General features: G+C 48.6%; 1 protein-coding gene across 2 annotated transcripts in view; it reads right to left on the bottom strand.

Annotated features, from left to right (window-relative positions):
* Window positions 1-788: 788 nt before the first annotated feature.
* VPS39 (VPS39 subunit of HOPS complex) overlaps window positions 789-12,759 on the bottom strand; it is a 47,352-nt gene continuing 35,381 nt past the window's right edge. For both annotated transcript variants that reach the window (XM_050799420.1, XM_050799419.1), the window contains 14 exons: window positions 12,074-12,216; window positions 9,437-9,580; window positions 8,825-8,966; window positions 8,616-8,702; window positions 8,212-8,285; window positions 7,773-7,871; window positions 7,050-7,167; window positions 6,417-6,545; window positions 5,693-5,795; window positions 5,435-5,480; window positions 4,410-4,559; window positions 4,121-4,255; window positions 3,774-3,865; window positions 789-2,915 (listed from right to left, as the gene is read on the bottom strand). In XM_050799420.1, the coding sequence (XP_050655377.1) occupies window positions 2,840-2,915; window positions 3,774-3,865; window positions 4,121-4,255; window positions 4,410-4,559; window positions 5,435-5,480; window positions 5,693-5,795; window positions 6,417-6,545; window positions 7,050-7,167; window positions 7,773-7,871; window positions 8,212-8,285; window positions 8,616-8,702; window positions 8,825-8,966; window positions 9,437-9,580; window positions 12,074-12,216 (1,538 nt within the window). In that variant the 3' untranslated portion in view covers window positions 789-2,839. The remainder of the gene's footprint in view (window positions 2,916-3,773; window positions 3,866-4,120; window positions 4,256-4,409; window positions 4,560-5,434; window positions 5,481-5,692; window positions 5,796-6,416; window positions 6,546-7,049; window positions 7,168-7,772; window positions 7,872-8,211; window positions 8,286-8,615; window positions 8,703-8,824; window positions 8,967-9,436; window positions 9,581-12,073; window positions 12,217-12,759) is intronic.

Raw genomic sequence — 12,759 nt, forward strand, 5'->3', positions numbered from 1 at the left:
TCCGGCACCTTGGTGGTCGCTGTGAATGTGTGCAGGGGACCCGTGGATCCACACAAGAGGAGAGGGCACAGAGCTAGCTGGGGGTGGAACCAGGCTGGGGCCCTAGCTCCCGACTGATGTGAGTCTTTCTGGCTGTATCACCCTCTTCTGGAAGTCATCGGCCCACCACACGATAAAGTCATTGCCCCTAGTGCCAGATGTGACAGAGACAACAAGGGCTACATTTCTCTCTGGAGTTGGCCAAAGTGAACCAACACTTCTCCACTTCCCAAACGCCCCTGTGTCCCTCCATCCCAATTCCTTCGTCATGGGCTGCAGGAAGAGGCACCAGCTGCTACCACATGAAGGGGGAAAACACTTGGATCTTCCAGACCGCCAGTGTGTCCAGTAGAATTCTGTAATGATGGACATGTTCCGGATCTTCTAGAGCGCCAGTGTGTCCAGTAGAATTCTGTAATGATGGACATGTTCCGGATCTTCCAGAGCGCCAGTGTGTCCGGTAGAATTCTGTAATGATGGACATGTTCCGGATCTTCTAGAGCGCCAGTGTGTCCGGTAGAATTCTGTAATGATGGACATGTTCCGGATCTGTGCTGACGACTTATCAGCCATGACCACACTGGCTGTACCAAGCGGCATGGGGCAACATTTGTAATGCAACTATTATATTCATTTTTTCTTGGTCACTAATTGGCTTATTCTTCTAAGTTCTTTGCTAAATTACTACCTTTTGTTATTTTCATCAAACTCCACGGGAGGGGGAAATAAAGAGACCCAGACAGGCTTGGTTTCTTGCTTTATTAGGTTTATTATGAGGAGCAGTGATGAGACCTTTATCAGTCTTCACTACAAAGCTTTCATCTCCAGCCTTCCCCATAGCTCTGTGGAGAGCAGAGTTGAGGGAAGGAGAATGGAGTTTGGCAGATGGGGTCATGTATGTATACCAGGAAAGAAAACACACGTTCTTTTTTCTATTGCTTCAAACAGTTCGTGATAATGGAAGATAACAAGCACAGCTAGCCAGGAAGGCAGGGCACACATGGCAGGGCAAGTTCCTGCTATCCAGGGAGGCAGCCCAGGCTTCCCTGCTGCTCCTGGAGGAAGCAGAGTCCAAGCTGGCCTGGATGAGGCCACAGGCAGCACTGCTTCTGTGTGGGTATGGCCAGCTGGGAGGTGGCGCCACACACTGCTCCACTGCTCCTCCGAACTCTGGTGAAGGCCTGTCCAGCCTCACAGGCCTGAGCAGAGTCTCCCACGTCTGTGAATGGGGCCAACGGCACTCACTGTCTTTTCAGGCCCCCGCGGACGGCATGCCTGGGGGAGCCTAGTCTACTTACCATCAGCACGTTGATCTGTCACACAGCATGAAGCCATGGTTTCCAAAGGACCACGGTATGTCAAGGACAGGCCACTAAAACTGTCAGTGTTGGGCACCATCACCCACCCCAATACCATCGAAGACACTGGTGCAGTGAGACTTCGAGTCTGCAAAAACCCCAGGGAGGACAGGAGGCTGGGCCACTCTCCCTGTGTGTCCTCAGCCTGCAGTGCCCGAAACTCCAGCCTGTGCACCTGTGGCAGGATCCCCCCCCTCCACTGCTCCACAGGTGTGGCCGTGAGCTATTTTTAAACCGGCGTGCTGCTGTTCTTGCCCCCCACGTCCTCTCTGCTGTGCCTGAACACCTCTCAGGAACACTTGGCAGCATGCCATTGTCAGTTCCAGGTCCGCTCATCCCCTGCGTCTTGCCGGGACCCACCTTCCTGCGCTATCGCAGCACAACCCTCCAACCACACCACTGCCGAACAAAGCTGGGGAGCCAGGGCAGGCTGTAAGGCAAGTGAATGGAAACTGGCTGGAAAAAGAGAAAGGGCCCAGAGCACAACATCGCCACTCACAACGACTAAGCCAGCTCGCCTGAGTGTCTGGTGAGCGAAAATGGAGCGGGGACCTCTGTGGGAACATGTGTCTAGGGATCACGCATACCCCAGACAGGGCAGGCTCATCCGCAGGAGCTGCGGTCACACTCGGCCCGGCCTGAGGCGAGGGACGCAGGGCCTGGCCTAGGCAGAGAGTGGTGCTCTCCGAGGCATCTAGGCATGGAGGGTGTGGCCAAAGAGGGTCTATTTACAACATACCCGACAATCAACTAGCACTGTAATCCTAGGAACTGAGACTTCCCCTTGCTTCTCATCTTACCTTGCATAAATATTAGTTATTCCCAGAGTCAGGGAAGTGGGAGAGAAAGCCTGGGTAGGGCAGTGAGGGAAGGGATAAATGGTGAGAAAGAAAAGGAGACTGAAAACTAATAGGGCGGCTACTGAGGACTGCAGGGCATGGCTACCATGGGGACGTAAAACGCTACGCAGAACGTGAGCCATCGGGTCCATGTGGCCAGAAGCTTGAGCGCTGTTCTCTCATGGAACTCTCCAGTGAGCCATGCTGAGGGGTCCTTGTGAAGTCGTATACTTATCTTAATAGAAAAGCCCTTGATGAACAACCCCATGGTTACAAACACTTGTGACAAGTTTCCTTGTTCAGGTGACTGGTATGCAAAGGCAAGATGGTGCACCTCCTCCTGACCAAGCAGGTACTGAATTCTCTGGAATTGCCCACAGTATAATGGTATAAGGTATAACTAATCTCTTTTCCCATTAAAAAGCTGGCAATGCCAGACCATGAGTCTAATTAATTCGGAGTTGTTCCAGGGCACAAGATAGCCAGTAGTGTCCAAATAGGGAGCCTTGTGGTGGTGGCAGCCAGGATTCCTAAGGCCAGGTGCTCCTTCACCTCTCTGGGAGAGCCAAGCTGTCCATCTGCTGGATCCCCAAGATGCTGGGCTCAAGTGTCAGCTGGGTTTACCTCTTTGGAACAGAAGTAGTGCACGACCACTCCATTGGGGTATCTTGCAAATGCACTGCAGGGAAGAAAATGGCTTGGGAGTGAGGACTGCCTCTAAGTGACCACTTCTCTGGCAGCGGCACCTCCTACAGAAGAGGCACATTGCTGGGGGCCCATCCCAGAAGCAGCCCACCCAAACATCAAAGAACAGTTTGCCTTGAGGGGCTCTGGATTTCTGTAGCCATCATCTCTGTCAAATAACCAGAGGATGAGGTGCACACAGTTAAGAGTGCATGGGGTATTTTTTTACTATGCAAAACACACGGCGTAATAAAGATGGGCAGTGCAATAGCCCAAAACTCAGCACTGGCTTCCTCAGAGCCGACAAATGTCCATCAGAACAGATTTCAGGCTAATTCTAAAAAGGACAGCGAGTTTGTCTTTCTAAAGAAAAATATTTTTCCAGCTACATAAGAAAAGGGACAAGTCCCTCTCCTCTGAAGAAAGGGGCTAACTGGAGGATGTGTCTCAACACAGCACGAGGCTGGCTCACCGTCCTACTCCAGTCACACTGCAGTAACTCGAAAGATCTTTTTCTTCCTTCACTAGATCTTCCTTAAAATATAACAACTTTCTGCTGACCTGTATCTCTCTGGCACCCACTATATCAGTTTCTAGCTTCGAGAGAGGAAGAGTTTTATGGACAAGAATCCAACAGCTCCATACCATATATTGCGGGTCTTCAAATTCTCAAAGCCCACTCCCAACAGAGAGAACAGGCTGCTCTTTGAAGGCTCAAGAACTAAAAGTTGTCAGGACAGCCAGCAGCCATGTTCTCCTCCTCTGTTAAAGGGCAGAAATCCATCCTGAGCGTTCTCCACCCCCGGGCACCTCCACAGAGCCCAGACGCTGCACAGGTGTGAAGGAGGCTCACCTATTCCCAATCTTCTTCTTACACACCATGCACACCTTCTCCTCTGTGATGATGCACTTCACCTGCTGGTGTAAAATCCGCTCTTCCTGGACCTGGAAGAACAGGGGGATTGAGGAAGAAGTTCCACAGTGTGGCACCCAGAAACAGGAGGCAGAGGCCGGCACTGTTTCCTCTTTCAGCTGTCACAGATTCTTCTGCTTAGAACACTGGCAATTCAATGTCAAGCTGGCTACTGGATCAGCTTGAGCTGCACTGTACAGGCTCTGCCTTGGTGGGAAGGGAACATGTGGACACTGTCTGATACTGGAAGTTAAAAGCCCACCCGAGTTTGGAAGGCCCATACCTACCCTCAGGAACTCTGCATGGAGAAGGTTCTTGAGCACTTGATTGAACCGTTTCTTTTGTGCATTTTCTTCCAAGACCTTTTCCAGGAAGATGCGTATGTCATTGATCTGAGTGTTTGCTGGCAGAAGGTTGAGGGCCTAGGGACAGGAACAGAGATAGCGACTGCGTGAGGTGGAACAGGAGTGAGAATGCAGCCATGGAGCTCTTGGACCCTAGTCCCTTTCTGCATTTCCTCTTCTCACTCGATGCTCCCTGCAAACACCCTCCATCTCCCTGGGAACAACTCCTGACCTTGGTGGTGTCCAGTTTGCTGTGGTGCAGCTCCAGGACCTGCAGGGCAGCCTGGAGGTTGGCTTTTGGCTCCAGCAGTTCCAGCTTGATTGGCCCCAGGCAGTGAATGCTGGGGGGCGACAGGTACATCCGAAGCAGGGACAGATACACCTGTCTCAGAGAGAAAGGAGCCACGTCAGGCTGGCAGCAACCTGTCCAGAACCCCCAGCACGGAGCGCGCCTAAAGATGCAAGGGGCTCGCCTACAGTAACAGCTATCCCTGAGCATGTAAAACTCGTCATTTTCACCTTTTAAATTGGTAAGGTCAAACAGGCAACGGAAGATGTTAATTAAGGATTGCTTTTTCCCTAAGAGAAAAAAAAAATGCCTTGTATTTGTTTACCATTATACCATTTACAAAATGCTACCACTGTAAAATAATTCAAAAAGATTCCTCATTTCCTTTGGCTTTAAAAGCTGATACCCTGTCCACACTTTTGCAGGTGGGGATAGCAAGTGAGACGCTGCATTTCCTACTGGTGCCAGTACCACAGGGTCTCGCAACCTCAGTGCACATTCGGGGCCAGATGATTCTTGGTTTGGCGGCTGTCCTGTGTGTTGTTTAGCAGCATCTCTGGCCTCTACCCCCTGGATTCTAGCAGCACCCCTGTCCTCAGTCACAACAATCAAAAATGTCTCCAGATATTGACAAGTCAACGTGTATTCAAGATGTAGTACATCAGAACCATGACAGGTTCCCGCTCGACAGGCGGACCTCATAATTTATGACACAAATCAAGACTCCTGAGAGTAAAGAGACAGGAGTGCTATTAATAATCACAGGGATGACAAAGATGTACACCGGAACTACCCCAAGCACACCAGGACAAATGGTCCCATGCTCTCCCTCAGTACACACATGCAAGATCAATCAGAGCCCTGACCCATGCCCCGTCTCATTCTGCCACTCATATTATTGCCACCTCTGGTCAAACCAACGGGGCGAGGTATGCACACGTGCTCCCTGGGTCAGGGCCACTACTTACATCTTTGTTGCCATCTTTGTTTTGGTCATAGTGTTTGTGGCAGTACCTGTAAGGGAGAGAGCGGTGTGAGGGGGGCACATTTAAATGAAAGGCTGTGCGTGCAGCCTGTTGGAGCAGCCTAACCATAGCCAAAACTGGGGACCGGGATGGAGGCGATTCTTGCTCCCGCAGCAGAGTATGGGAAGAGGGACTTCTTAGCTCTCTCTCTCTGCGGGGCCTGTAGACTGCTTAGGAGGTAGGATGGCGGGGCAAACTTACTCCTCAGCCATCCTTGTATCCTTCAAGATGTGGACATAAATGAAAAGAGCTTGTTCGTGTTTCCCCATGCGCCCCAACAGGAGAGCTCGTTCTTCTAAGAGGCCTAGGGGGAAAAGGAATATGAGGAACCACTGCCACCAATCATGCAAGCACAAGGTGAGGACCAAGCTGTCCAGAGGAGTGGACACACGGCAATATAAAAGGGAAGAAGATAGGATTCTTACTGCTTGGGTTTTTCTTCAAGGAGAAAATGACTGAAGTTCAAAAGAGGAGGAGGGAGCTATTTTGGGAAGTACTTTATCCCATCTTTTTTGAGATCACATATAAACTGGGTAAGAATATTCATTCAGCAGCCAAGTACTTAACAACCACCTACAAGGTTCAGGTAAGATGAGCAAGTGCTTGCTCTCAGCTCTCATAAGACAAATCATGCCAGATTACAAAAACTGCTGAGCAATGAACTTGGCCAAGAACATGTTCTGAAGCAAAAAACAGGTTGCAACCTGGCTATCAATTAGCATGCGGTTCACACCCAGGAAGGAGACTTTTCTCAGTTACCATACAAAAGTGAGTCTTCAGAGGGGACAAACAGGAGCACTGGCCTGAAACGCCTGGTTTTTCCAGGCCCAACTTCTGTGGAGAGTTGGGGAACAATGAAAGGGGTGGACTAGTCTTTGCACGACCTTCAGCTGAAGTGGCTTCTGGCCGTAAGCCAGACACTCACCATCAAAGGGAAAATCACAGATGAGCCGGCCCGGATCATAGTAGCTGGAAATCTCCAAGAACATGAGGAGCTTTTGCCGGTATTCTCCCAGTTCGCCCTCTTCCTCTCCAGCTGGGACTGGGGTTTTGCCTTTAAGGGAAACCAAGCTCAACATGAAAGTATGCTGCCAGATGGCAATGTGGGGTCAAGAAAAATGAAGGGAATGGGGTTCAAGGATGTCACCACATGACCAGAAAGGCCTCGAGGGTGGCTTCCATGCTCGCTTCTTTTAGTTCACAGTCTCTATGTGGCCCCAAAACATCAGCTTAAAGTTAAAAACAAATAAGCTGAGTAGAGAAATACTCTGTGGGCAAACCTGTTTATCAGTATAGCTGCCATCTGGCAGACAGGTCTGTTCCTTCCACCCTCCCCCAGCGATGAATCTGAGACACTCAGACATGCCAGGACCCAGACAAGGGCTCCTGAGTCTCATGTGCCAGGCCCGTGTCACTCAGCTCCCCTGGCTCCTCTTCAGAACTTCTGCCCACCTGGGCAGGGAACAGGGTGGCCTGCGTACCCCCACCACAGGTGGCACCTGGGTCTGTGCTCTCCTCTAAGGCCTGGGGCCAACCGACTTCCTAAGAGAACTGGTACCTGCGGGGAAGGACAGGAGGTACTCCTTCATCAGACCTTGCACCTTTTCACAGTACAGCTGGATCAGGCAGTTGTGGAACCGAGCTCCTGTCTCCTCCCAAACGTGGATGATGTGTTCCTGAGGCAAGATGGACGTCTTTGTCACTAGTATTCTCCAGGCTGTGACTTGGTCTCCCAGCCTCCCGCACATTTTTAAGGCCCAAGAGGTCCCATCCAGATTATCCCCTAATCAGGCTGCAGAGACAACCAAGAGACAGCTCATCTAAAGCCACTGGGAAGCTTCACCAGAAGTTTCACAATGCGACCCAGTAACGTGAGGAGCCGTCTTCTCAATTTCTAAACTCCTTTTTACAAATTTGGTCCCATAATCCTCCAAACTCTCACATCGACCCGTGTAATTATGGTTAAGTATCTGCATCCTGGTACTGAAGCCTATTTGATTGTCCTGTGGTCACTTTTGAGTTTGGCTGTACAAATGTGGCTTTGGAATTTTTTTTTTCTAAAACATCATTCTTTCATCCCTCTGTACTTTACCTAGATTTGCTAGGTAGCATTTCCAGCTTGGTCTACCGGGATCTTTTTCTTCAGAGGAAGCTGAAACAACCCTCATCCTTCCAATCCGCAAGTGACATAAATCCCAAATCTGAACAGCTGGATAACAGAACCATGCAGTCCTGGATCCTGGGTTTAAAGCTTTTTAGTGCAGACCAAAAAATACCTTACCAGATAAGGAACAGCCAGACCCTTAAAATTCTCTACTAAGAAGCCGAGGACTCGATCACGTGGCAGAGACTCCACTTCTGGGAGATCTTCAGTAAATATCTGTCAGAATGAACCCGAGTTCCAGCAGCAGAACCATCTGACTGCAGTTCCACCAAACACACATGCATGTGAGCGCAGCGATCAAACAGGCTTTAGGAGGGGAAGGGTACGAGAAGGCATCTGCAGGCAGTCAGCGTGTCAGACGAGGCACAGGCCTCCTCAAGCCTGTGCAAGGCTCTCTCTACCAACTTCAGTGCTGGCTCACGCTTCCCAGTCCACCCTTTCTAGCACCAATGAGGACGGATGCATGAATCCACCCTCCTCTCCATCCACTGCTGTCCCAAGTGCAGTCAGGACCAAGTGCAGAACCAGATAAATCCAAGGGACTCCCGTGGCTCACCTTCAGGCCATCTTCTGGGAAGTCTCTCAGCACCCACACAGAGTAGGAGAAAATTAAATGCAGGTTTTCTGTGCCTAGAGGGGAAAGCAGGACTTGTCAGCAGTTGAGGCCCATCTTGCCCGTGGCACTGGGAAGGCAGGTGGGCAGGTTGCCCCAGAATCCATTTTCCTGAAAAGATAGCTCAAGCATGAGCTACTCGGGGCTGTTAGTCCTACTGGGCTGGCTCCATACCAGGGGGCTGTCATAGGTCAACCACCGAGGGATTTTTATGCCATCTGGAGGAATGAAATTGAGTGAACACAAGCATGGAAGGGAGGGGAGCAACCAAGCAGAAACAGAAATGGAGAGAGACCAGGTCGTTTGAACAGGGGCGCTTTCCCCTCCCTTTCAAAAGGTGGACTTACCCAGACGCTGCAGATACTGCACTGTCCTCTCGTGGCCTTTCAGAGGGGAGTTGGCTTTCTTGGACTGGTCCACGAGCACCTGCAGAGCTGGCCACCAAACCCAAGAACAAGGTCATGAGCCTTTTCCCCATGGGAGATTGGTCACATCTCAGTAGGTTCCGCTGCCATGTACAAGAGTCCCTCCCAGATCCAAGGAACCGCCCCCACACCTTTCTCGTGGAGCCCCTTCTTCTCATACAGGATGATAAGCTCACTGTACTTGTGAGCCTTCTTCAGCACGTGCTCGCTCTCCTCAATGTGGCAGTGATTGTTCTCCAGGCGTAGCAAGGGGGCCACCAGGGCCACGTTCGTCTGCAGAAAGAGCAGTTCAGTGGAAACTGCTTCCCTAGCCCAGGCCTGCTCTAGGCTGAAAGGCCAGGAATGTAGCACAAGCAAGAGGAAGCAGACAGCTTCCTGTCTTTCAGGACAGCAGGTAGAGGCTTTTAGAGCATTTATGGACCTTCGCACAATGTGTTTTAATGTTCTGTGGGGGAGAAGAGGGACAGAACTTCTTGAAGGAAATACTGTCCCAGCTGACTTTGTAGCAGGAACTGCAATCCGACCAGAGAAGATGAACCCACTGTACAATTGTGCATTGGTATCTTGCCTTATCCTCTTAATTCCAAGAGACTCACAGGCATCAGGAAAGTCTACATGGTTTCCAAAATCAAAGACTTCACTCTTACTAGTGGCAGGTCCCCCGGGGTCTAGCATTCCCTTTTACTTTCCCAGACTGTCAGGGTAACTGGGAATTGCGGCACCCGAGCGCTCAGGTAACTCACATGGAGATAGCACTTGAGCAGGGTGGTGTCGATGATTTGTAGCAGCTTCTTCTTGGATTTGATGGTGGGAGTGCCTTCCATGAGTGGGGAGGTGCTTGACTGGTGATCAGAGTCGTTCAGCTTCTTTACCAATTGACTTCGTTTCTGCGAAGGTCAAAATGTGGGGTTAAGGCCAGGACTAAGTCTTCCTTTGTCACCTGAGCTACTGAGTAATTCTGAATACCTCCAAATCAGCTCATGCCCACTGGCCTGATCTCACATTAGCATTCGATTTTTAGTACTGCCAAACTGCCACGGAGGCAACAACAATTATTTATTGACTATTTACTACAGACCAGGCACCATGCCGAGCACTTTATATATACCGTCTTAATCCTAAAACAAGTGCCGATAATATTATCCTTATTTTACAGGTGAGGAACCCAAGGCACAGATGTCAGCTGCTACGTAAGGGGTAAGGCAGGATTCAAAGTGGGGTCTGACTCCAAAGCCCATGTTCTTTTATTTTTTAAAAAATCAACCTTGGCCGGGCGCGGTGGCTCACGCCTGTAATCCCAGCACTTTGGGAGGCCGAGGCGGGCGGATCACAAGGTCAGGAAATCGAGACCACGGTGAAACCCCGTCTCTACTAAAAATACAAAAAATTAGCCGGGCGCGGTGGCGGGCGCCTGTAGTCCCAGCTACTCAGGAGGCTGAGGCAGGAGAATGGCGTAAACCCAGGAGGCGGGGCTTGCAATGAGCCGAGATCGCGCCACTGCACTCCAGCCTGGGCGACAAAGCGAGACTCCGTCTCAAAAAACAAAAACAAAACAAAACAAAACAAAAAATCAACCTTATTGAGGTATAACTTACAATAAAATCTAATCTTTTAAAGTGTACCATCAGATACATTTTGACAGATGTGTACATGCATGTAACCACCACCTCAGTGAAGGAAGATAACATTTCTATCACTCCAGAAAGTTCCTCGTGCTGTTCCCAAACAATCCCACCCACTGATCTGCTTTCAATCCCTGGAGATGAGTTTCTGCTTATCCTAGAACTTCATCCAGTAGGTATTCTCTTGAGTCTGGCAGAGCCCATGGTCTTGCTCTGCCATCTCTCTGGCACAATATTAGTGTCAGTTTCTTCATGCATTCCCAGTGTCAGTGGAGAAGGCCAGGGAAGGACATGTGCTCACCTTCCTACGGCTAAGACATTGGCAGTGGAGGGCCTTCCACAGTGCCACAGGCTTTGGGAGATACTATGGCCAGGAATCTTTTTTACTTAGCACAGTGTGTGCAGTGTGTAGGCAGTGGCAAGTCTGTGTGCTCCTTGCAGGCTGCCAGCCCCAGGAGGGTACCCTTGGAGCCCCATGTCAAGGAAGGGCCAAGGCCACCCATGCCTGATCAGACCTGCGGGAACTCACTGACCCAGAGGCAGGGAGTGGAAAGCAGCATGACAATTTTTCCAGCAATACTTCTTTTTTTTTTTTTTTTTTTTGAGACAGAGTCTCGCTCTGTCGCTCAGGCTGGAGTGCAGTGGTGCAATCTCAGCTCACTGCCAGCTCTGCCTCCTGGGTTCACGCAATTCTCCTGCCTCAGCCTCCTGAGTAGCTGGGATTACAGGCATGGGCCACCACACCCAGCTAATTTTTGTATTTTTAGTAGAGAAGGGTTTCACCATGTTGGCCAGGCTGGTTTCAAACTCCTGAGCTCAGGTGATCTTCCTGTCTCGGCCTTCCAAAGTGCTGGGATTACGGGCAGGAGCCACCGCCCCAGCCAACGGCAATACTCAGTGCCTACCCCGGAGCGTTCTGGAGACCCCTACAAAGGTCTGCAGAACACTTAAGAGGAAAAAATATCAATAAGGTCTCTGATTCTGAATGGGTACACAGGAAATAAACAATAGCCTTCTGTGACAGAAATCTAAGATTAAGGGACTAATGGAGATGCTGGTTTTAGTGCTGACTTAAAATATACGTGTCTATAATAGTAAATCATAAAAAATTTTAAATCTAAATACCTCCCTTAAAAACATGTTATAGAAGGATATTTATTGACAAGGAAGTACTTTCTCAGTATATGGCTACATTTTTTAAAAGTAAGCTATAAAACAATCTATAATTTGATATCCATTTGCAATAAATAAACCAAGAAGTAAATAAACAAAAGCTAATTCACAGACATAAATGTCTAGAAGGGCAACACTAAAATGTTAGTTTCTTATATTCTGGTGGTAGAGTTATAGGTAATTTGTGTTTCTGTTTTGTACTTTTTTTGTGTGTTTTCCAAGTGGTTCCACATACAGGAGGCATTTTCCCCAAAACTATGTATGTTACAAAAAGTTTGTTTTAAAAAAAACTTGTATGCGTCTATCAACTAAAATTTACCTTTTTTAGTTTCTATAACAGCTTAGTGTGAATTTACTAGGAACTGGGTGTGTTTATTATTATCAAGATTTGGCAGAAAACCTCACTTCAATGGTACTGTTAAGTTAGAAGAAGTAGCAGAAAGAAACTTTACCCCAGGCAGACTTCCTAGAGCATTAATTTATAGAATGCCTTAGCATTAGAGGGGGCCTTAAATTCCTTGCCATAGAGAAACAAGTACTGAAACTCCCAGGCAAACTCTTTCACGCACTCTGTATTACACCTACCTGTGTCAGGTAGTCAATCAGAGCTAAGTGAGCCTTCTCCAATTCAGCCCCAGAGAGCACAGGCAGTGGGTTGGGATACTGCAACTGCTTCCTGTAGTCTGTGGGCAGCAGGTCCGGGTACAGGCCCATCACGTGGGTGGGATCTATATGGAAGGGAAACATGATTCCTCTGGAAAGGAGCCCAACAATTTAGGGATAAAATAAAACAAGACTATTACTGTAGCAAAATAAGTTCCAGACTGATTTTTTAAAAACAGACTCTCAGTTCATAAACATTCAATGAGCTGTAGACTTATGATTTGAGCATTCTTTATACATATGTTAAAATTCACTAAAACATCACAAAGATGGCATGACTATATTCAAATACACACACAGAATTAGAATTGAATATTTATCAAGCATCTGAAAGTAGAGAATAAAAAGTTTTTAAGGAAAAATGCTGATGTTGAAGTAGAAGAGATCAAGAAACTTAACAATAAAAAATTTGTGTCAAAAAAAGAAACATTACTAAAAAAAAAAGCAAACAACAGGCTAGGGAATATATTTGTAATACACATGGCAAGAGACTAATTTGTTGATTACAAGACTGGGCAGCATAGTGAGACCCCATGTCTACAAAAAAATTTTAAATTTGCTGGGCATGGTGGCACGTGCCTGTATCCAGCTACTTGGGAGGCTGAGGT

Source organism: Macaca thibetana, chromosome 7 (genome assembly GCF_024542745.1).
Source record: "Macaca thibetana thibetana isolate TM-01 chromosome 7, ASM2454274v1, whole genome shotgun sequence".
NCBI lineage: Eukaryota > Metazoa > Chordata > Mammalia > Primates > Cercopithecidae > Macaca > Macaca thibetana.